At 47.2% G+C, this 24,955-nt stretch overlaps 1 protein-coding gene across 1 annotated transcript in view; it reads left to right on the top strand.

The window, feature by feature from the left end:
- The window catches only part of SIK2 (salt-inducible kinase 2), a 40,332-nt gene extending 25,256 nt beyond the window's left edge, over positions 1-15,076 (top strand). The window contains exons 5-15 of the mRNA XM_009997428.1: positions 1,161-1,285; positions 3,393-3,516; positions 3,810-4,030; positions 4,225-4,377; positions 6,584-6,748; positions 10,365-10,593; positions 10,744-11,028; positions 11,206-11,369; positions 12,193-12,297; positions 12,915-13,006; positions 14,494-15,076. Of these exons, the coding sequence (XP_009995730.1) occupies positions 1,161-1,285; positions 3,393-3,516; positions 3,810-4,030; positions 4,225-4,377; positions 6,584-6,748; positions 10,365-10,593; positions 10,744-11,028; positions 11,206-11,369; positions 12,193-12,297; positions 12,915-13,006; positions 14,494-15,076 (2,246 nt within the window). The remainder of the gene's footprint in view (positions 1-1,160; positions 1,286-3,392; positions 3,517-3,809; positions 4,031-4,224; positions 4,378-6,583; positions 6,749-10,364; positions 10,594-10,743; positions 11,029-11,205; positions 11,370-12,192; positions 12,298-12,914; positions 13,007-14,493) is intronic.
- The last annotated feature ends 9,879 nt before the right edge of the window (positions 15,077-24,955 follow it).

Raw genomic sequence — 24,955 nt, 5'->3', positions numbered from 1 at the left:
AAGCATGTGGATTGTCTGCAATACAGTGTTAATTTAGGGACGTTGGGTTAAAAGGGTAGAATGAAGCTTAAAGACTTGTCTATCTTTTCAGTTTCCAGGCTGATGTCAATGCAAAAATAACTGAGGGGTGAGAGTTCTCCCAGAAAAGGGAGCTCCTCACGAGCAGTCAGCACAGACACACAGACCTCTGAGGAGCTGGAGGGATTGTCCATCTGTACATGAAAGGTGGCAGAAAGTTGACAGCAGAATCCCAGCATTCCATTTCAGACTGTGGAAATGCTGAGGCAAAAGTTTTCAGCAGAGAGCAACTGGTTTCTGTTTGCTGTTCAGCAGAGACCAGACCCTTCAGTTCTGCTTGGCCCTGGCCTGGGTCAGTCACTGATTTGTCACTTGAATTTGGGCTCATCTTAACTTCTCATTTCCAGTGTCCCTACCTGCAAAAGCTGGTGTGTTGTTTCACACCCTGAAACCCCTGCTAAGGGAGACAAATTCCATCATCAATACCTTGAACTCCCTAAATACAAAGAGCTGCTTTATGCATGTTGCAAAATGTTTTAAAGATGCATTTTTTGAGGCAAAACAATAGTCAAGGTTACAAGTGAACTTTAGAAAAAGGAAGAATAAAACAAGGAGAGAATGACCTGGATTATGTGTCTATAACTGAGGCTGATCTAGTTACCAGTTGCTCACCTGACTCAACCACCAACACAAGGTGCATAAAATTTTGTTGTTAAAAATTGTTGTGTATTCAAGGCTTAGAGACCACCTAGAAAAACCTGAGGAAACCTCATCCCCCAGTACTGAGTTTCAGATATCTCTTGGCAAGTAAAGAACTCGTATGTGAGCATGACTGGCAGTTTGTTGAATTTTAGTGGGAGCTGTTTGTAAACTTGGATTTAAAAAACTGGTAGAAGTTTACTCAGAACTCCTCCAGGTTGTGAAGTTTTACAGGGTTTTAATAATGACAGAGTTGTGATGAAAATAGCAGTGTAGGACACCCAGCATCCCAGTAAACACTTGCAGTGGGAGTACTGCTGAAAGGATTTGTGATAGAGGCTGTCATGGAACCAAAAGGAGCTTTCAGGCCTAGCCCATGCATATAATTATTCTTTATCAAGCAGCTGGAGTTTGGAGTGACTTTCTCCTTCATTTTTCAACAGATTTTGGATTTGGGAATTTCTATAAGAGCGGGGAGCCTCTGACAACATGGTGTGGAAGCCCACCTTATGCAGCCCCAGAAGTCTTTGAAGGACAGCAGTATGAAGGACCCCAGCTGGATATCTGGGTATCATTACTCTTTTTTTAAACTGAATTCAAGTAAACTTCTAGGAAGCTGGAACAAAGGAATCACCTTTGATATTTTTTTCTTGAGCTGCTGTTCCTCTTCAGCTTTATGTCTTGAGTGTCTTGAAATGCCTCTTGGCACTGAGTGGAAGGCAGTTCCCTATCCAGGGGCCATGGCATGTGCACTGTAGGTGTTTGTTAGCCCACTAGGGGAAGACCTCCAGAAGCAGCTCCTCCAGAAGCTCTCCTGACTTGAGTTGGGTTTATTTCAGTGCATTTAGTACCTTCTGTTTTAATTGGGAATGGAACTAGTAAGGCTGGAAGTTCTTGGTGAGGTTGAAGGGATTCTGAGCCACTGAAAGGAGAGGTGGCAACTGCTCTTTTAGCTGCAAACCAGCACGTTTGTGCCACAAGCATTTCTGCTGCAGGCAGCTGCCTGTTCTGGAGTCAGTGTCTCCATGCACTGCACTGGAAGAGGACAGAGCCCAGCCCATCTTAAGCAAGGGGAGAGAGACCAAAATGAACACAAGTTCTGTGTACATTTTCAGAGACCACTTTTCATTCCTCATTTGGTTTTGTTTCAGGTTTTTTTGTTTGCCTGCTTTTTAATTTTAGCATTCTGGTGCTTCCAATAATCAATTCATGTTCTGAAGATATGAATGTTGCTATTGTGCAGCAGAGACAGTACAGTGTGGTGGTCTCTGGCATCAGGTCAGTAGTTATAATACACAGCAGAACAACAGGGACATGGACATTTTGGTCAGAGTCTGTTACACAAACAGGACAGTTCATGGAAAGTCACCTTTCAGCTGCTGAGCTAATTTCAATTAATTGTGTTAGCAAATAAAAATGGAGCTTTTAGATACATATATTTGTGTGTATGCATCTATCTCTAGATACATACATAAACATGGAGCTAGACAGATGTTTTTAAAAAAAGCCTGCAGCCTTTCTGAGCTTTAAGTGAGTGGTAAATAACTGCAGAGCTGACCTCAGCTGTGCTTGCTGTTTCAAGGAGCACAGGCACTGGCTGCATGTCAGAAGTGAATCACTGAACTTTGGTAAATGTTCTTGAAAAATCTAAGAACCTCAATGATTAACAGAATCTGCCTGCCCACAAAGAGAAGCACACATGTTGGTATGTCATATCAATTCCTTGTCTTCACTTCTTCTCTGAGCTAAGGATTCTGTGTCTCCCTGCAACACCCACTCCCAGAGTGGAGCTGCTGGAGGGGCTGGGCTGCAGGAGGGATGCAACAGGCCACACTTCAGGTTTTGGCAGGTGAAGGAGGGAAGGAAGTGCCTTTTTTTAAAATATGTATTTAATTTTAAAATCTCTGCATACTTAGAGAGCTTTAAGGTGAATGTTGAACCCCTGGTTTTTGCCCCTGAAGCCCAGGGCTGTGCCTTTCCTTCCCAGCTGCTTGGCATGAGGGGCTGCTGTGGTTATTTCATCCAGCGTGGAGCTATTTTTTTGGCATATCCTTCAGGAGTATTTCCACTTGCAGTGCCAATTCACTTGCATACTTTAAAAAATGAGTCTGGCAGTTGGGGAAGAGCTCTTGCCCAGATTGTCTGCTTTTGCTCATATTGAATAACCCCTGGTGCTTAGCACTGCACACAGCAGAGCAGAATTGTTTCATTGGTGTCCCCCTGCTCATCAAGTGTGCCTCTCCTCCAGGCTCCTGCAGATTGGTACACTTAGGTTACACTTTCTTCTTTTGAGCAAGGTTTGGTTTTGTTTGAGCAACGTTGAGATTAATAAAAAAGTCTCTCTAATTAATTCTCACCTGAAGTTGGGGCTCACTTTTCAGGTATCATTCAGTCACCTGCGTGGAGCTTCCTGCTAGCAGCCAGAGTCTCTAACCCATTACACTTCAGCTTACCTGCCTGTCAGCACAAGGTACTGCAAGCCTAGCCATTCTGGGTTAGCTGAGTGTTCTTAATGTTCAGGGATCTTCAGAACTCCTGTTTTGTTTTTTGTTATAATTTCCCTGTTTCTGCAGAACATGACTCTATAATTGTTTCTGTGGCAGGACTTGGCCAGCCAACCTCAAGGGACTCTGCGTGGAGCTTGAAAAATGAAACCAGTCTTCTCTTTCTTGCAGAGCATGGGTGTAGTTCTCTATGTTTTGGTCTGTGGAGCTTTACCTTTTGATGGACCAACACTCCCCATACTGAGGCAACGAGTCCTTGAGGGAAGGTTCAGGATCCCTTATTTTATGTCAGAAGGTAAGGTTGGTGGTGGCACTAGAACAACACAAGCAGCTTCAAAGATATTACTATTACCCTCCTGTGCAGGAGGAATGTCACTGAGTGCACTGTGCATTTGAACAAGTGGGAAATTAGTTCTTCTTAATATGACTTCTAATCTTGTTTTGAGGGGTGGTTTTAGCCTGCAGGAAGTGTGTTTAGCCCAGAAGTCAGGTAGAAACAAAGCAGTGTCCTGTTATCACCCTCTGCATTGGTCACTCTCAGGTGAATATATGGTTTGTGGTTTGTTGTTGTTTTTTTTCCCTCAACAGAGTGTGAACATCTGATTAGAAGAATGTTGGTCCTAGACCCATCCAAACGGTTAACTATTGCTCAGATTAAGGAGCACAAGTGGATGCTCATAGAGGTTCCTGCACAGAGACCTGTTCTTTATCCACCAGGAGAAGAGAACCAGCCTTCCCTCGGGGAGTACAACGAGCAGGTCTTGCGGCTAATGCACAGCCTGGGAATAGACCAGCAGAAAACCATTGAGGTAAAAACACTCACATTTTATATCACAATCATTTCCTTCAGGATGGGTGATACTTTAAACCACCGTGGAGGTTGGCAGCTCTGCTTTGCCAAGGCTCAGTTCTCCATGGCTCGGAAAAGCAAATATATCGAGGAGGACCTGGAGCACATTCCCTTCTCCAGGCTTACCCGCACTTCTGTGCTTCTCTTTTTCAGTCTCTGCAGAACAAGAGTTACAACCACTTTGCTGCCATCTACTACCTGTTAGTGGAAAGGCTCAAATCCCACCGGAGTAGCTTCCCTGTGGAGCAGAGACTGGACTCTCGGCAGCGCCGGCCGAGCACCATCGCTGAGCAGACAGTGGCCAAGGTCAGTGTCCTTCCTAGCAGCAGGACATTCTTCTCTTTCAAAATGCTGTTTCTGCATAGATTCCCTTCAAATCCATTGCTTTTTTCTGATTTCTGGAGTATGCAGACTTGGAGCATCATTTTGGAAAGCCAGTTTTGGAGTTGCCTCCTGTCACAACTGTCAGTTGGAGAAGCTTTAGATGAGAAAGGGGAGGTGACTTTGTTCCAAAGCCCAGAGTGCAAACAGTGCTTTTGTCTTTAATGGGTTTCCCTGGTTTAGCCTGAACTCCCAGTTAAAGGGAAAGTGCTGTGCTTCTGCTGTCATTGTAACTCTTCCCTTTAGCTGGGAAGTCACGGGTTAAAATGTTAGAGAAATCCCATTTCTGGAGACTGTGCAACATTTGGAGTGTCTTGCATGTGCCTGACAAATGAGCTGCTGAATTTATGGAGAGCTGTGCTAGCATGGGGGCTGAAAGCAGGCAGGAGCCACTCAGTGTTAACAGTCACTCCAAAGGGATCTTTCTCCCCTGCTGCTCTCTGGATAGGCTTCCTGTCTCCCATGAAATGAAGCATGGAAGATAACAGTAAAGGGGTACCCAAAAGAAAATACTGTCAGGCTAATATGCCAATTCAGTGTGATATCTTAGGTCCCCAAAAAAATATCATTGTCATGAAACTCTTAATAGCTCAGGACTCAAGAGATGTGTTCCTAAATAATGTCATTTAAAATTTGCACCACTTTTCCTCCTGTGACCCAGCAAGAGTCCAGTTTCATGGACACTTTGGAGCAGGGTTGCCAAACCTCTGTGCACAGAGCCAACCTGCTGACTGACTGACTGATTGGAGTCCTAGGGGTGTCATGTGTATTTTATCAAGAGCAATTTTGGGTGCTCCTTCTATCTGGTGCCAGCCCTTCCACTTAGTGTCCACTCTAATTACACTGCCTGACTCAGCCCTGGCTCTTAGGCTATTCAGGCTCTACTAGTAATTTTCTTTAGAAAGAAAGGTCATCTACAGGTCATTGTGTCTTTTTCCAATAATTCTCAAATTATATTTTTACATGTTCTTTTGTTTCATTAAGAGGCACAGATGTTGTACAGCTTTTATAGAATCATTACAGTTGGAAAAGACCTCTAAGATCATCAAGTCCAACTGTATTTTGATTTCTATTAATGCATAACTGGAAACATGAAAGACTTGGCCTAAGATGACTCAGATTGATCATGGTCTCAAGTAAATATTCTCCCAAGTTCACAGCCTCCTGAGTACTTTACTGCTGCTGTGTAGAACAAGTGCCCACAAGAAAGAGCAACCAAGCTGCTCTTTTTTCACTTGAGGCAGCAAGACACTGGTTTTAGATCCTGTTGAAATAAAAGCCAAATCACTTCAGCTAGAAAAATGGGGGTCCAGGAATAATGTGGCTGGCAGAGATTAAAACCAGCTATTTTCTTAAATAAGTAGTTCTAATGATAGAAAGACACAGTATTCTAAAGCAGGTTATTAATGATAAGATGTATTAAAAGCAGATGGAGATGAATGAACAAGGAAGAAGAAGAAAACCTCCTAGAAGGTAGTTCCTCACTGTGCAAAGTCCCTGCACTTGACAGCCACGTTCCCACCTTCTCCTCAGGGCTGCAGGCAGCCTTGCAGTTATCCTGAGTAACAAGATCATTTGTTTTCACACATGGTGGCACCACAGGCTCCTCTATAAGACTGCTTGGACAGGCAAGATGTGTGGATACTGCACTTGAGAAAATGAGGGTTAAGAAACAGGGAAAGCCACTATTTTCCTACTTGTGCCATGCTTGCCTTCCCTGAGGGACACGTCTCCCTCTGCTCAGCCTGGGGATCCTGCCTGCTCTGTTCTCTCATTCTTTTTCCTGCAGGAATCAATGCCTGTTAGGAAAGTCACTGCAACTGGCCCTGTGCCTCATGGCAATGTGAAGGGGTTTTCTACTGAATCTAACAAGGAATTCTGGCATGTCAGAAGTTGGAGGGCACCAAGGGTCCCAAACACTGACTTTACTGCACTAAGTGCTCAGCTTCATGAAGTAGAGAGTTTAATGACATCTGTGGTTTGGGGGTGTGTGCTTTTCTGAAGACTAAAACTGCAGTTCATCAAGAATGAGGAAATAAATCTTAGCTTGCTTTGGAAATGGAGGAAGGTACTGGTTGGTTTTATTTTCTATGTTGTTTTCTACCTAAAATTCTTAACATCTTTTTTTTAGGCACAAGCTGTTGTTCCCTCAGTTAACCTGCATTCACAAAATGCAAGGTTGTTGCAGTCTCCAGGTCTTCCCTCAGCTTCAGGAGCAGAAGCCTTTTCCTTCCCTCCATCCAGGTGTCAGGGAGAGGCAGCATTTATGGAGGAAGAAAGAGTTGAGACACCAAAGGTACAGCTTAAAATCACTCTACTGTTTTGTCAAAAATCACGGAGGCTAAAAAGAGATTGTTGCCTTTTCAATTACTGCCTGATAAAAGCACAGTTGGTGGTTGGAACTGCAGCTCTTCACTAATTAACTGAAGATCAGTTCCTTCTGACAGGGTAGGGTGCATCAGGGCCAGAGCATTTGCTGATCTAGACTAATGTCACTTCACTGACTTTAGCAGACCTCCTGTGTCTGGATGTGGGCTGAGCTGGAAAACCCCCCTGCTTCTCTCTGCTTTTATTAGCATTTTCCTCAAAGACCCAGTGTTCTCAGGCTCCAGGTGCTTGTGCATAAGTTGTCCCCAGAACTCTGGTTTCCAGCAAGTTCTCATTCCTGGGTACCTCTCAGCAAGTCCATTACAAGTAGTAGTAGTTCTTGTACAAAACACCTTGTGCCTGTTTTCCTAAATGGAAGGATTCTCTAAGCATCAGAGTTCTAGGTATTCCAGATTCTCTTTCCACTTCTCTCTTGCATCCCTTCCAACAGCTGTGTCTTCTTTTTTTGGATCACTCACCTGCCTCTCTTGTTCTTTGCTTACATCCCAATCTTCATAGAATCATAGAATCATAGAATCATAGAATCTTAGGGGCTGGAAGGGACCTCGAGAGATCATCTAGTCCAACCCCCCTGCCAGAGCAGGGTCACCTAGAGTACATCACACAGGAACTCATCCAGGTGGGTTTTGAATGTCTCCAGTGACGGAGACTCCACAACCTCCCTGGGCAGTCTGTTCCAGTGCTCTGTCACTCTCACAGTAAAAAAATTTTTTCGGATATTCACCTTGAACCTCCTATGCTCCAATTTACACCCATTACCCCTTGTCCTATCACTGGTCATCACCGAGAAAAGCCTAACTCCGTCCCCCTGACACTCACCCCTTACATATTTGTAAACATTGATGAGGTCACCCCTCAGTCTCCTTTTCTCCAAGCTAAAGAGACCCAGCTCCCTCAGCCTTTCCTCATAAGGGAGATGTTCCACTCCCCTAATCATCTTCGTAGCTCTGCGCTGGACTCTTTCAAGCAGTTCCCTGTCCTTCTTGAACTGAGGGGCCCAGAACTGGACACAATACTCCAGATGTGGCCTCACCAATGCAGAATAGAGGGGGAGGAGAACCTCTCTTGACCTACTAACCACACCCTTTCTAATGCACCCCAGGATGCCATTGGCCTTCTTGGCCACAAGGGCACATTGCTGGCTCATGGTCATCCTCCTGTCTACCAGGACCCCCAGGTCTCTTTCACCTACACTACTCTCCAGCAGTTCAGCCCCCAACCTGTACTGGGACATGGTGTTGTTCTTCCCCAAATGTAAAACTCTGCACTTCCCCTTGTTGAATTTCATCATGTTTCTCCCCGCCCAACTCTCCAACCTATCTAAGTCTCTCTGAATGGCAGCACAGCCTTCTGGTGTGTCAGCCACTCCTCCCAGCTTAGTGTCATCAGCAAACTTGCTGAGGGTACATTCTATACCCTCATCCAGGTCGTTGATGAAGATGTTGAACAACACCGGTCCCAGCACCGACCCTTGTGGGACTCCACTAGTAACACACCTCCAACCAGATTCTACCCCATTGACTACAACTCTCTGACTCCTTCCTTTCAACCAGTTCCTAATCCACCTCACTTCCTGGTCACCAAACCCATACCTGATCTCTCCAGCCTGTCTAAGTCTCTCTGAATGGCAGCACAGCCTTCTGGTGTGTCAGCCACTCCTCCCCGCTTAGTGTCATCAGCAAACTTGCTGAGGGTACATTCTATACCCTCATCCAGGTCGTTGATGAAGATGTTGAACAACACCGGTCCCAGTACCGACCCCTGTGGGACTCCACTAGTCACACACCTCCAATCAGATTCTGCCCCATTGACTACAACTCTCTGACTCCTTCCTTTCAACCAGTTCCTAATCCACCTCACTTCCTGACCACCCTCTCTTTTGTAAAGGAAAAACCAACCTACAAAAGTGGGTTTTTTTTTCTTCTTCATCTCAAATACATGTAAGAGCCCTGAAGACTCCTCATCCAGAGCTTCTGATGCAAAGGGCTCACTGCTGAGTATCTAGGGGAACCCACTCAGCTCCTCATCCAAAAATTCAGACAAGTGAGAAGGTTTAATGGCACCTTAACCATAAGCTTCCATTTCCAGATAAAGGCATTAAAACATCATGCACTTAAAGCACCACAATGTCTCTGCCAGTTTCACAGTGAGCCAGCCAAGAGACCTACATCTTTGTTAATTTTTTGCAGAAGGGTAAATAGTCAGCAGGACCTTCTGGCTGCCAAACCCTGTTGGAGCTGCAGCATCTCAGCCTGCAGCCATTCCTGTAACGAGGAACGACTGTAACACCTTCACTGGAGCCCATGGGAAGCTGCAGCTCCATCCCATGGGGTTTGTTTCCTGTAATCAGACTGGAGGGCTCTGATTTCCACACCTAATATTCCTACAGTCAACTCATTTCTACTTTTCAACAGTGAGGAAGGGGAAATAGCTTGAAATTACTAGATTTATGAAGTATATTATGATTTTCATGAAGCTTTTGTTGTTCTCTGTCATATCACACCACATTATAGCTTTAATTTCAGCATGTTTCATTTTGCCTAGTGCCTGCTAAGGGCTTGATTTCACACTTGCCATTTTGGAGCTTTTATTGCTCACTTACTGGTTAGTTACCAACACTAAGAGTGGGGCCCTGGTTCTCATCACTGTTTTAAGTAACTCCTTGTGTGGTCTCTTAGAGCTGGGAAGCCAAAAAGCAGCTCAAAAACATTTGGAAAATACCATTTCAAACTTTATTTTGCATCCCTCTTGGCTTTTATAGATGCAGTTTGGCCAGAGTAGAACAACAAATACTGTCAAGTCACAACTGACTTGGGAGTATTCAGTGCCTTAAGTATAGAATATATCCACTGAAGAATTCCAGGCTCTGAACTATGTGCCATGGTAAAGTGTAGAGAGCAGCTGCCCACATGGTACTGGTTCTATTGGTTCTCTCTTTTCCTTTCCAGCAGTTCACTAAATAGTCTTTCCAGGGCTTTTGCTGCCAGATCAGTAGAAGGCATTTGAATGGGAAAGTCACAAATGGAAAAAGGTGTGCAAGAAATTAATCTTAAAGATAGAATAGTCCATTAAATTAAAATAGAGGCAGCAGATCCAGAATATTCCTGTGCAAGCATCATCATTTTACTGATGCTCAAAATATTTCTAGCTATTTCTAGCTTCATATGGCAGAGAATCAGATAAGGTACAGAAGGATTCAGGACAAACTGATTTGGAGTAGAAAAGCAGATTTTAAACCCTAGGAGTATTTTAGGTTGAAAAGGTACCTCTAAATGCCCTCTAGTCCAACCTCAAAGTCTTAACTTCAAAGCTAGAGGAGGTTATCAAGTTGAGGGAATCCAGGGAAGGGGATTCCACAGCCTCTCTAGGCAGAGGAGCACCAGGAATCAAATGGGCTTGTGCTGGAAAGGCTGCACTTTATGTCTCATCCCTGAGCACATCTCTGCAGGATGAAATACAGGTGAGTTTTCAGGTGATGCTCTGTGCACATCCCTGAAACCTGTCCTCCTTCCCGGGCCATCCAGGTGAACGGCTGCCTGCTGGATCCTGTCCCCCCTGTGGTGATTCGGAAGGGATGCCAGTCCCTGCCCAGCAGCATGATGGAGACTTCTATTGATGAAGGAATAGAGACAGAAGGTGAAGCAGAAGATGATCCTGCCCAGGCCTTTGCAGCCCTCCAGGCAGCTCGCTGCGGGAAGAGGCGTCACACCCTGGCAGAAGTCACCAACCAGCTGGTGATGGTGCCAGGCACAGGTAACACAGATGTCTCAGAGCTCATGCCCTGTTCTCAGCACTCGATCCAAAACCACCAGGCTTAGCAGTAACAAGCTCTAAAAAAAAGAGTTTATTGGTTTTGTTCCTGCTGGGCTTCCCTTTTATGCTGGCTTTTGGTTTTTGTCCCAGGGAAAGTCTATTCCTTGGATGAAAACTCATCTCTGGGCAGCATTGATGCCGAGTACGACATGGGATCTGTGCAGAGAGATATGAAATTCCTGGAAAACACCCCTTCCTTGAAGGAAATGGTGTTGACTAACCAACAGGCACCCAGAATGACACCACCCTTCATAGGCCTGAGACCTGCCAACCCAGCCATGCAGGCCCTGTCCTCCCAGAAGCGGGAGACCCACAACCGCTCCCCCGTCAGCTTCCGAGAGGGGCGAAGAGCTTCTGACACCTCCCTCACACAAGGTAACCCCCACCCCTCCTGTGACACGTTGTGTGCATGGCAGGACATGCATTCCATGCACAGAAGCACCAAGCCACCTTTGGACTTGGTTGTTCCTCAGCTCATCCCGTATTTGTTCTGCTAAGTCCGAGATGAACGAGCTGGTTTTCTGACCAGGGCTTTGCTCAACTCTCCTCCAGGAATTGTAGCATTTCGACAGCACCTCCAGAATCTGGCACGAACCAAAGGAATCCTGGAACTGAACAAAGTCCAGTTGCTCTATGAGCAGATGGGATCAGAAGAAGAACCTTCTCTGACATCCACTGCCACCCAGTTACAGGACCTCATTAATAACCCTCCACAGGTACATAAACCAGAAATTAAGCTCCATCTTTCAGGTGTTAAGTACATAAACCAGAAATTAAGCTCCATCTTTCCATCTTCTGCTTTGGGAATATAAGGGTAAGGTGGAATTGTAAGAAGTGCAAAAGTGATGCCTGATTAGCATAGTGAAATGCTAAATAGCTACTATCAGCTCCCTAGTTACTTGTTTCAAATGGAACAGGTCAAAGCAAACAGGAATAATAAGTTTCTGTTCAACCCCAGCAATAAAAGGAGTAAGAAGTTCACAGGCAGCATCAGCACCTGATGTCCCAGATGAAGCTCCAGCTGTTACTTTGACTGCTGGAAAACTTCAGTTCTGACCACCACAAAGTGGTAATGATTCCACAGGGTTCTCTCACTGGATGTCAACACACTGCAGTGCTCATCATGGTGCTCTCATGGCAACAACTCCCTCCCCAAACAAGTCAGTACTTTGCAACTTGCTAGAGATGCCAACTCCATGCATCCATAGGAAAGCTTTTTGCCTTCTGTGTTATGAGAGCTGCAGAGAACTGCAGACATTTTGGATCATTTTCTCACCCTATACAATTACAATTTCAGAGGGCAGGTAAAAAAAAATGCATTTATATCCCATCATTGTAGTTAGAGGTGTCAGCCCTTGCCAGTTTGCAGCACAGGCAGCTCAAAGCTGTGTCACTTACACTCCTCACCAGGCCATGACACTGCTGAGTGCCACCAAACACCAACCATGAAACCTCTGTCAGGGGCAAATCCTGCAGGAAAGGGTTGAAGCAGAAAAGCCTTTTTTCTGGGGATGAAACTTGTTCCTGTTCTCTCTGCAGGAGGAAGCACCTCAGCAGCAGGAAGCAGCACCTGCTTTCCCCAAGGGTGCACATCATCCCAGAAGGCAGAGCTTAGAAACACAGCACCTACAGCACAGGCTCCAGGTACCACACCTCCCTGCCCCAACCAGCCTGCCCTGCTGGGTCTTCCTGCTCGGGGAAAAAGCAGAGACCAAATGTCTCTCTAGAAGGAGAGAAGCTGAATTGGAAAAATTGGAAATGACCCTGTTATTTTTCTTTTGTCAGACACTGCCCCTCATTATGCAAAACCACCCTATATAACCACTCTCTAACTGCTGTTGCCCTGCTCAGTCTGTTACTGTACAGTGTTATTAAAGCAATTTGAAGTTAGCTGGTGGATACCTGTTCTCTGTGTTGCTCCCCATTAAGGTCAGGCCATGTCCACCCCCCAGGCTTACTGTTTCTTCCCTTCCTTTTTTTTTTTGTTGTTGTTTAAATCAATTTTCACATAGCTGTAGCTTATTAAAAACCTTTTTTTTTCCCCACCTTGCAGCTTCTCTTTCACTTTCTGTGCATTTTTATGGTACAATCCTGCAAAGAAACTCTTAGCAGCCAGTAAGCAGTGGTGCTGTGGTTTTAGACAGTAGCTCAGCTTCTGAAAAGGGAGATGGGCAGTGACACAGGAGGGCAATTTTCTTTCACTTGCTTTCTGCACTAATAGATTAAATCAGATGCAACTGAAAACACTGCTTTTCTTGCAGAAACCCACTCTGCTATCCAAAGCTCAGAACACTTGCCAGCTGTACTGTAAAGAGTTGCCTCGTAGTCTGGAGCAGCAGCTACAGGAGCACAGGTAAGAGGCTTTTCAAACTGTGCAGTTATTTTATTCTTAATCCAGAGTAATAAAAGAACTGGAACAAGCTTTGTCCATTTAGAAATTCTTTGAAAATGGAAAGCTTCACTTTTAAGATTTCTTTCAAAAGAAGGACAACAGCCCTGCCCTGTGGTCACAAGTTCCTGAGCTCTGTACCAGCCCACACTGCCAGGGGAAACTACACAGACCTGCCTCCTGAAACAGTTGCTCTCTGACCTGATGACCATGTCCCAGTGAAACCAGGACAACCCTCATGCTTCATTTAGTGCTAATTAATGGGCACACAGAAGCACAGGGGGAAGCTACCCTACTATTTACATCGCTGGGCTTCATTTCACTCTCATCCTCCCAAACAGCCACTCTTTATAACCCACATATCACACTCTTTATCATAAGTCAGAACATGGATCATGTATTTCTGCCTGCTGGAAAGTCCTGCAGTCATTTAGGTGTTTCCTGTCTCATTCCCATAACCCAATCACTTGACAGTAAATAAACTCCTTGTCATACAAGATCAGTTTAGAAGTGATATTCCTCAGTGAATAGATGTAGAGTATTCCCTTATAACTGTTTTATAGCAGACAAGATCTTCATTGCCAGGTCAAAGGACTGGAGGCTCTTCATGAGCTCATCACTGGGCAATCATCACAGAGTAAGCAGGGTAAGATGCTCAGGACAGTTACCACCCCTAAGCTTTGCAGAGGAATCACAGAAAGGAAAACAACAAACCAGCTACATGCTGCCTAGAACAAAAAGACTGAGGAACAGGTATAAAAATACTCCTGGATTCCAAGAAAGCCTTGAACCTGTTGCTACTTTGTAGCTTATGGCCACTCCTGACAACTGTAGAGTTGATTAATCCTAATCAAGAACTTAACTACCAGTACTGAGAGCAGCTTGGTGGTGTTCTTGGAGAACAGGAGGTTTGAGGTGCATTTTCTGAGCTCTGCCAGCTCATGTTAGTAGGAGCTCCCCATGTCTGCATGCTTTGGGAACTGGCTGGCAGAGACCTTTCCTTTGTCAAAGGTAGCTGTGACCTTGTGTTGTCAGTTCCTAGTGTTTGTAAAAGTGAAAACCCTGGAGTTTCATAAAAGTTCACAGTGCAGTTCAGAGAGAAAGTGCATGGGGGGAGGAGACTTTATTAATTATCATTAGTAGCCAGGGACAGTCAAATCTTCAGCTCCTAAGCTCCACAGAGCAGTGAAGAGCAGGCCTAAAATACAGGAACAGTGCATCTTCTTGGCAGACAAAATGAATCAGTGCATGGGGGAGACTGAGCTGCACAGGGAGGATTCACTAGGTGATCAGACACCTCAGCCTGTAACCTCAGCCTCGTGTGCTGAAGATTCTGGGCTGCTGTAACATTTCATACACAAGAGCTTCCAGTTCTGTACTTCACTCTGACTGGCAGGGCTCCTGCTAGCACCTCAGCAGGCAGGAATAATGGTTGTTTGTGTCCTGCCCAGGCTGCAGCAGAAGCGCCTCTTCCTGCAGAAGCAGTCCCAGCTGCAGGCCTATTTCAACCAGATGCAAATAGCCGAGAGCTCCTACCCGAGGTCAACTCAACTGCCACTGCCGTGCCAGGAGGAGCAGCAGCAGCAGCCAGCAGCCCAGTTCAGCCTGCAGCAGCCCCTGAGCCCTGTGCTGGAGCCTTCCTCAGAACACATGCAATACGACCCCTTCCTCAGCCCGTTCCAGAAGGTGCAGCTGGACCCTCTGCCACCCTCCCCCATCACCAGCTCCTCGCGCTTGTCGCCCCCCGTTCAGGTGCAGCAGCCACCACAGCCCTTACAATATTCCTACCAGACTTGTGAATTGCCTGTTGTCACCTCTTCTGAGCCAGACTACCCCGACCAGTGCCAGTATTCCATGGACCCAGCACAACAGAGCAGTGTAGCATTGCCTGAGAGCCAGAGCAGCTCAGCACCACCCCCCGACTCCCAGCCCAGCTACGACACCTTAACCCTCTCAGAATTGCCTGGACTCTTTGATTGTGAAATGATGGAGACTGTAGATCCCCAACACAGTGGGTATGTCCTGGTGAATTAACACCCTGGGATGACTTAACGTGGGAGAAGACAGGACAAATGGGTGAAGCATGTGAATTTTTGGGGTTGGTGTTGTGTTTGGGTTTGGTTTTTTTTTTTGTTCCTGCCCCAAAGTTCATGGTTATTTTTTCAACTCTTGAATTAACAGGGGGGACTGAAAATCCACCTGACTAGAAAAAAACAACATGCAGGAGGTGGAGAGAAGTGTTTGGCCACTAACTGGTGGCAGGGGCTAGAGAACAGAATGTGCAGTTTCATCCCTAGTTTGCATAGGAGGCCAAAAAAGTGAATTTTAGAGGAAGGAAATAGCCCCCTCTAAAAAAAACTGGGGAGTTTGCTGGCATTCATCTAACATTCCCTTGGAGAAGGGAGAGGGAGTGCACATTGCATTGTACTTCTTGACAATAAAAGCAATAGTTTTCATTGAAATTCAGGGTAGATTTGGCAACTGTATTACTCTGGAAACAGTAGAGTGAGGTGGAGTTAAAGGAAAGTTGCACTTTGGTGTCCAATTGCTGGTTAATTCACTGATCTGGAACTACTACCTGGTAAGTGTCTGAGCTCACCAAGCATCTCAGGCAGCCTCCACTTCCTGCTGGGAAGTAACCAGGATTTCCCAAACCTGCCAAGAACTCTTTAATTGTCCACTAAGGGAAGCTTCTGGATCTCTGCTAAGTGGTATCTTGACTTAAGTCAAGAGAGACCTGGATCTGAGGGCACCACAGTGGTTTGTAGAGACTTCTGGGTGGGGGTCAGAACACTTCAGGATAAAGGATTAGAAACCCTGGAGGTGTTCAAGGCCAGAGTGGTCTGGTGGGAGGTGTCCCTGCTCATAGCAGGGAGGTTGGAACCTGATCACCTTCCAACCTTCACCATTCTGTGATTTGCTAACAGAGAGACAGAAGTACCAGGAGAGAAAGCAGGAGCTGCAGCCCATGGCATTTAAAAGAAAGTAAATACAAAATAATCCACCTGGGTGGCTTTGAACTCAGCCCTCCTGCAGGCAGGCCCTGGTGGGTGCTGTCCAGGAGGAGTTCAGATCACTGGAAAGGATCCATCTGTTCTTCTGTTGCATTTTTAAAAACAAGCAAACCAACTGTGTTTTGAATTTGCAGTCTGTGTTGCTGGTGGTTTATTGAGCTTTGTATATTCGGACAATTATTTAGGGTTGTAGAACTTAAGGATAAAAACAATGAGCTTAAAAAAAAAAACAACAAACACCCCTGTGAAGTGATAGTGCTGTGCCTTTTTCAGTTCTTTATCAGCCTATGTGCTTTTTTTCTGAAAAAAAAGAGTAGACAATACCCCATTTATATCCTTGCTACAGCCAAAGTCCCTTCAGAGCACACGTTCCACCATGTGGGACATAAATGTTTCACTTTCTTAAGTGTTTTGATTGTTCCTGTGTATATAACCTTGCAAGTATTACAGCAATATTTAGCATCACCAACTGTTGAGGTATCAACCATTTCAAGAAACACTAAATTCAACAAGCATTTGTGTCTCCAGTCATGACATGCAGGTCCTGGGAGGATTGTTGAGGAAACTGCAGATAGTTTAGATCTCCAGTTGGGGTTTTGTCTCTAGACTGGAAGTATTGTGGGACATCACAGGCTGAGGGGGCTCAGAGTTCAGCCCCTTTCTGGGCAAACGTGAAGCACAATTGCAGGCTCATTAAAGCACAAAGAACAGCAGAGAAACTGTGCTGATCACACCTGCAGGAAACACCAGTTTGCTGGGAGGTTCTGGTGAGCTCAGGCCATTGACCCCTCAACTGATGAGGGGGTGGGAAGGTGGATCATCAGCATTTACAGCAATAAGACCACGCTGAAACGTGGAACAGCAGGACCTTAGTCACTGCCTTGTGTGAGGGAGGGAAAGGTTTAAGAACAAGAAGGCACCTGGTTTTCCTGGATACTGCAACTGGAGAGGCAGCTTGTGATCCTGGCCTAGCTGTGCAGCTGGACCCAGCCCAACAGTGCTCAGCTCTACCTCGCTACCCAGGGGCTCTCAAGGCTTCAAGAACAGGGGGCACATCCACACCCTGCTGAAGGGATGCAAGGGAGGGGGGACTAGGAAGCTCTGCTTTCCACAGCTGAGATAGAAAGGGGTTCATTCTGTGGCTTCCCTTCAAAAGGAAACTTGTCTGACAGTCAGGAGTGGTGGGACACGGGAGCCCCCGTGACACTGGCAGTGACTGACAAAGGGAAGGGAACCAGCCTGGAAATCCTGCAGCAGAGCAGGGCAGGCATTTCACTGCTGCAGGCAGAGAAAGGGAGGCCACAGAGTCTCCCTGTCCTGCTTCCCTACCCCACAGCACAATAAACACTCTCTGGAATTTTTCATGTCTAACCCAAGCAGGCAAGGAGCTCAGCAGGGAAAGCTGCAGAGGGGACAGGCAGCAGCTGTGGAGCCAGGCCCAGGGCTGCTCCAGGAGCTGGGTCACTGCCAGGACTGGAACCACTTCCTTCCCCATCCAGCTCCAGGATCCTGGACATTTCAGGACTCAAAAAATAATCCTGTTCTCGAGTTGTGATTCATTGATCAGGACGTGCCAACTCATCTAAGCCCATCCAAGCTTTGCAGAGCTGGGGAGGGAGAAGCTCCAGTGGTTCCTAGTGTCATCTGGGCTGACTTTTCCCCTCCACCAAAACATATTTAACATTTCATGTCATTTCCTTTAAGCCAATTAGAATAAGAGGCCTCAGATGCCTTCTGACACAGCAGAGTGCCCACTGGGCACCACTTCCTACTCCTTTGAAGTGGCTTTTTTGTTCAAATCTGTTCTAACATGAGAGAAGTGTGTACACTACTGTCAGAGTCATTATTAGCTTTATTACCTTCTATTACAGACTCCTTTGAAGAGACTTTGGTGGGATGTATATGGGGTAAAAATTTCATATGGAGAAAAGTGCAATACGTGTGTGTGTGGTACGTTCTTTAATGTATTTTTTTAAGGAGTTAGAGGTTTAGTCTCTGCTTTGGGATAAATGCACTAGTTTTGTGAGCTCCAGTTTGGCAAGTTCATCTGTAGTATTTACATGCAACTGATATGCTGGACTCTGTAAAGCAATTACAGTGTATTAATACAAAATAAAGAATATGTCATTTCATTTTTAACTTAGCTAGTGAGCTGAAGCAGCCCCTGCCACCCCTGTGTTCTTTGCTGCCTCTTCATGTATTTATTATATTGAGGTTATTTTCTCTCTGGGGCACCAGCTACAAATGACAAGGAGAGCAAATGAACGTCTGCTGCCAAGGCTGGATTTTAAGTTTGCTTCCTGTCATTTTGACATGCAGGGGTTGATACCACTGACTTCTGAAGGCAAAAATGAATGGAGACCAGCTCAACACATGCACCTTCTCTCTGGTGGCTGCTTCCCCAGGCACCCTGCTCCTCTGCTGACTCCTCCTGCTCCTGGTGCAGCCTCCAGGGGAGGCAGGTGAGGTGCTGTGGGTCTGACACCAGCCTTTTTGGGGGGTTGGGTGCCGGGTGAAAAGTTTTTGATGCCAAAAGGGTGAGTTTGGGTGCCATTGGAGTGTGTTTTAATGTATTTTTTTAAGGAGTTAGAGGTTTAGTCTCTGCTTTGGGATAAATGCACTAGTTTTGTGAGCTCCAGTTTGGCAAGTTCATCTGTAGTATTTACATGCAACTGATATGCTGGACTCTGTAAAGCAATTACAGTGTATTAATACAAAATAAAGAATATGTCATTTCATTTTTAACTTAGCTAGTGAGCTGAAGCAGCCCCTGCCACCCCTGTGTTCTTTGCTGCCTCTTCATGTATTTATTATATTGAGGTTATTTTCTCTCTGGGGCACCAGCTACAAATGACAAGGAGAGCAAATGAACGTCTGCTGCCAAGGCTGGATTTTAAGTTTGCTTCCTGTCATTTTGACATGCAGGGGTTGATACCACTGACTTCTGAAGGCAAAAATGAATGGAGACCAGCTCAACACATGCACCTTCTCTCTGGTGGCTGCTTCCCCAGGCACCCTGCTCCTCTGCTGACTCCTCCTGCTCCTGGTGCAGCCTCCAGGGGAGGCAGGTGAGGTGCTGTGGGTCTGACACCAGCCAGAGCTGCCAGGGTGACTCAGGCTGCACAGGGACTGTTGGTCACTGGTTCCCCAACAGCAAGAGGCTCCACACAGGACAGAAAGCTCACACACCCTTCCCCATACGTGGCTGCTTATCACTCTCATCACTGCCTCATCACAGGCAACACCAGAGAAGGCCACACCTGGCAGGGCTACCTCAGCTCACCTTACAATCCCCTCTCTTCCACCCCCAAAATGCTAAACCCTCCTCATCCCCGTGGAGCAAGGAGAAAGTCCTCCCCCTCACTGGGATAAATCCTGACTTGCAGCCTGGGTCAGAGCCTTTAAATCCCTTGCAGAGTTGCAGAGCACAGCATTTCTCCTCTGGGCCCCAGGCCAGCAGAGCTTTCCTTTTCAGTCCTGTCTGGCTGACAGTGCTGGTCTCAGCCCCTGGCAGATGGCTCAGCAGCCACAGGGACACAACCCACACCCGTGTGCAAGCAGAACACACACATCTCTGCTGCTGCTGAGGCTCTGCAGTCTCAGTGTACCTTTAAAAATTAATTCAGTGTCTATAACCTCTGTGGGTTTGAGCTGCAGCCCCTGCTCACCTCTGAGAGTCCTAAACACGGTCAGGATAAGCCCTGAAAAGCTTCACCCCCGAGTCTTTGAGGCAGAAAGCAAAGCAAAGGTGGGAGGAGATGAGTTGAGGGAAGAGCAGAAAGGCCATGACAGAACTGGTGCATTAAAAGAGGGAAAGGGTGAGTGTCCAGGCAGGGGTTCAGGAATAAACAGCCCCAGAAAGCAAATACTCTTGAGCTGCTTAAATAAAGAGTTGACACTCAAGTCAGATGTGCCCATCCTGAAAGGCAGGGAAATGATCTGTAAGATCTGAAAAGCCTCAACCAACTTTGAACATACACAATAAAAATGGCAGGGAAGGACACAGATCATTTATCCCCGGGGTGGACACAGTGGGTGACCTCTTTCAAAGCCCTTAAAGGATGTTTCTGCAGGAGCTGATCCAAAAGGGAGACTAAAGTGCTAGAACAGTTTCAGACATTCAAACCCACCCGTGAGGCACGTTCTAGAACACCCTACACGTGAAGCAGAAGAGAGAACACAACAGAAAATCACAGCAGAAATTAATTCCCCCCTTCTCCCTTTCCCCTCCACTCCTGGACATTCAAAATGCAAAACTGGAAAATGGTGCATAAATTCTGATCCCAGTGGGGACAAAACACCAGGAACGTTGCCAAGCAGGTCAGAGAATGGCAAGTTGAGGCAACAGAAGTGTGATTTTTTTGCTGATTCAGATGATTTTCCAGTGGGAATATGCTATTGCAGGTTTAAGGTGGAGGCCAGATGGCAGAAAGCTCATTTTAAATAGGATTAAAAGCAACTTCAAATTGGGTGAATCTCACAGGGAATCGACTGCGAATGAGGAACCCAAAACCTCAGGAGAATCAGGAAAATGAAAGGAGAAATAAGGCAGATTTAGCTGCTGAAGCAGCAGCCAGCCTGGGGCACGTGGGGCAAGGAATGATGGCTGTTTTTTTGGCACAGCAGAAACAACAAGACTGAAGAGACAGGAAAAAAAAAGGAAGTGATAAACTGATGTCCTAACATTTTACATGGTAACTGGAAAAAGCAGCAGTGTGGAACAGCATAAACAGGCTGCAAGAGATTGGATCCAAAACTGGAACGTGCAGAAGAGCAAGACCAAGCCAGAGTCCCACCCCTGGGCTGCCCCACCAGGCTGCCAGCCTCTCTGCACACATATTTTCTATAGAAGTGGACAAAACCAGCAGCAATTCCTTTTCCAAAGGGGTTCCAGAGCCTCCCAGTATTCATATGTGAGAAGCAGGAGACTCTGTTGTGTGTTTTTAAATTACACCCAAACCCCCACAACCTACAGGCTACACGGGAAGGTGCTTTTGTAAAGACAAACCTCTGAGGCTCCAGCATGTGACTCAAAGAACCCTCCTTACAATCAGGTGCCACTGGGGGAGGAAGACAAGAAAGACACTAGAGCAGGATGAGCAGCAGGGTGGTAAAAACATGTAGGGAGAGAGGGGTTGTCTCCCTGGAAGCAGAGAGTACAGCACCACTGCTCAGGGCATCTATCAAGGGCAAAATCTCTCAGAAAGGACCACATGCAGCCCCTCCTTGCTCCAGGACAGACTGTTCCATCTGGAATCAGCAGCTCCCACCTCACTCAGAGAGGCCACTTTGCTGCTGGTCTGGGGAAACAGGAGATTGCATGTCCACAAAGCTCCTTTTCATGGCTCTGCAAGGCCTGGGGTCTTCTCCCTCACCAAGCCAGCCCCCCAAGTCTGGTCTGCATGAGGGGCTCACAGCAACCACAGGGAACTGGCAGCAAACACTGCCAGGGGCTCAGACCACAGCACCCAGGGAAGGTGCAGTGACAGCAGGTCCTGCAGGCAGGTAACTCTTTCAATACCAATCCAGGCAGAATCCCCCCCCACCTCCATCCAGGAAAACAGAGCCAAGGCTGCAGAGTGAGTGCACAGCACCCCCAAATCCAGCCCAGCAGCCCCCAAACCCAGCCCAGCAGCCCCCAAACCCAGCCCAGCACCCCAACCACTCAGACCACACTTCTCCAGCAAGCTGGCTCTGCTGCTTTCAGAGCAGGCAGAAAAGGTACTAAAGGCAGTGGTCCTGCCTGCTCCCCCAGCCTGTTCCCAGCCTTGCAGCCTGTGCTGAGTGTTATCATTCTGCCTGGGGTGAAGAGGGGGGCAACTGGCACCAGCAGGCAGAAGACCTGGCTTTGCCTTCCTTCCCAGGGTAGAACTGCTATGAGCAGAAGCAGGATGACATGATGATGAAGGCAGCACATCAGAGGCTGGGCCCTGGCAGCACTAAGGTCACTGCAGCTGCTCTGGGGCTGCTGGAGACACCTCTGAATTATTCACACTCCTGGGGCACTGACAGGACCCAGGGGCACATCCAGGGCAGGGGCTGCAGTTCCCTGCCTGCACTACCTTCTCACCACTGGAGAGCAGCTGCTCTCCTTCCTTGGCAAGGTTTCTTTTGAGCTGTTGCCATGCCAACACATCTATGGAGCCCATCCTGCTTGTCAGAAGTTCAAGGTAGCTGAGGACAGAAAGCCCAGGAAGGTTCTGAGGTGCTTTAACACTTCTCATCATGCACTGTGCAAACACCTCCCCTGGGTGATGGCAAACCAGAGGGGATTTGCAGAGCTGCTGATGGACATGGAAACACATAAAACACACACAAAAAACCACCCTTGATGCCTCCAGACAAGCCTGGCTGAAGCACTGGGTCAGGCCAAGTCAAACCAAGCACTGGTTGGTTGCTCCTGAACCAAACACACTGCACAGGGGACCCTGCTCCTCCCTGGACCTGCTGGGGAGACTCACAGCCCTGAAGAGGCTCCAACAGGCTGAACAGGACAGGATAAGTTAACCCTGTGTGTTTGCAGCATTGTCTGTCAGAAGAAAAGTCAAACCCACCTGCTTTTTCCCCAGAAAGTCTCTAATAAGAGCAAGAGAGACCCAGCCAAGGCACCACAAAGCCAAGAGGCTGTTTGTCTCTTCCACACCTCATGTTGCCACACACCCCTCTGATCCCCAGCAACAATAAATACATGATAAATAAGCAAGACCTCAACCTCCTCCTACAGCCACATGGTTTCAAACTTCAGCCTTTCTGGTTTATCCCAGGCCCTTAAACCTCTTAGCTCCAAAGACCCTCTCGTGGCTCCAGTCACTCCACCCGGTTTTATCAAGGTTCATTTCAAGTCATCACGTATTTGGAGAGGCCAGAGCTCTGGTTCAGAACTGCCAGTCTGGAAAGATGAGATGTTTCCCAGGTCCACAGAACAATTTAGCCTAAATATTGATGGATGACAATGAACTGGTACATGTGGGAGGTGTCCCTGCCCAGGCAGGGGAGTGGATCTAGATGATCCTTAAGGTCCCTTCCAACCCCAACCATTCCATGATTCCATCATTTAACACTCCACAAAGTAAGATGGATTTAGAAAGCAAACTCTGGGTGCCACTCACTCCATTTCAGCACAAGCAGTTACAACAGCAGCAGGAACTTTGGGGCAGGCTTTCCAAAAAATACTACCACCCTCAGGAGAGCTCACAAACCAGTCTCCTCCCTGAGCATCTCTGGAGCTCCAAGAAGCCCTGATGCCTCCCTCTGACCTGTCCAGGTGTCATGGTATGATCAAGAGAAACACCAACACAGCAACAGCAGAAACCAAACCAAAACAGAAGCAGCTCAGACGTGGATCACCCTGGGCTCCCAACTGGAGCCTGAGGAACAGGCACAGAGTGCAAGGAGCCCCTGTGCAGTTGGGCTTTATTTTGAACATGTTGCCTGGAGCCCTAGCATGACATGGTCAGATTTTTGTCTTCCCCTTGGGTATACACCACAGAATACCAGCCTTTAAAAGGGATGGTTTTTACATCAACAGTTCTTAGAAGCCACCCTGGCAATTTTTCTTAATTTTTTTTCTTTTTTTTTTTTTTTCTCCCAAAGAATTAATTGCAAACTGCCTAAAAATAAGCCTGGAAAAGCAACGTCAGCTCCTGGCAGCTGTTCCACAACATTCCCTGTGCTGTGGGGCCTCCATTGTTCCCAGCTGGGTCACTGGGGGATGAGGGAAATCTGCTTTCCCAGCCAAGAGCCCTCCTGGAGACACTCAGAGCAACCAAGAAGGGAAACATCCCCACATCTCACCTGGGGACCAGAAGCATTTCTATCTAGTGGCTGCTTTTCCACAGCCACCCTCACCTCTGAAATCAACTCATCTATATAAACAAGGGCCAACTATGTGCCCTGAGCTGAGGGGCAGCAGCTGTTGGCATCTGGTTTGCAGGAACCACCTCCTAGGGAAGCCCCCCCACTCTGCCCAAGAGAGACACAGGAACAAAGAGGGTACAGAACAGGTTGGGGTCATGAGGAGCCCCCATCCCTCCCACCAAGCACAGACCCTTGCAAGACCCCTACGGACCCCCTCCAGCCACCCAGGGACCTTCCTCCTCCCACCACCCCCCAGATCAGACCCTCCTCACCCCTCCAGTCCTACCTCCATGTCCCCAGACACCAGCAGAGCCCCTCAGCACATGGTCACCATGTCCTCTGCCTGCATCCACCCCAGCACAAAGCACCCAAGGCCTGCTAATTAGGCTCATTAGCAGCAGCTGGGCAGGCTCAGGTGCTCCCAGGCACAGGATGAGTGCCCTGGAGGGGCAGGGGGCCAGGCTGTGCATGACTGGCTGCTGCACACCTGCAACCATCTGCATCCTTGTTCACTAGAAAAACAAAATAAAAGACCAGTCCACGTTTTGCCACCAACTATTGCAGCACAGAGACATTCCTAGGAAGGGAGGAAATGGCCTCAAGTTGTGCCAGGGGAGGTTTAGGTTGGGTACTAGGAAGGAAACACTGGCTGAAGGAGTGTTCAAGCACTGAAACAGGCTGCCTGGGGAAGTGGTGGAGTCACCATCCCTGGGGGTGTTCAAACAAACGTGTAGATGTGGCACCTGGGGTGGTGGTTTAAGTGGCCGTGGTGGATGGTTGGAGTTGATGGTCTGGGAGGTCTTTTCCAACCTTAATGATTCTCAGGTTCAGTGTCCTAGGGGTGTCTTGGTGCAAAAGCCCCTGGGGTGAGGGTGACAGGACCCAACCAGCAGCTGCAGCACAGAGAGCTCTGGGAACAGGGAGTGTAACACACATAAAAACCTCTCCTATGGCCACAGGCCCTGCTCTGTGCAGGGCATCCCCCAGGGATTGGGTCACAAAACAGGAAAAACGTCCCTTACAGGCACAATTCCTAGGGAAA

Source organism: Chaetura pelagica, unplaced genomic scaffold, assembly GCF_000747805.2.
Source record: "Chaetura pelagica isolate M959 unplaced genomic scaffold, ChaPel_1.0 scaffold775, whole genome shotgun sequence".
NCBI lineage: Eukaryota > Metazoa > Chordata > Aves > Apodiformes > Apodidae > Chaetura > Chaetura pelagica.
The sequence above is the reverse complement of the archived record's forward strand: the minus strand, read 5'-3'. Positions and strand labels throughout refer to the sequence as shown.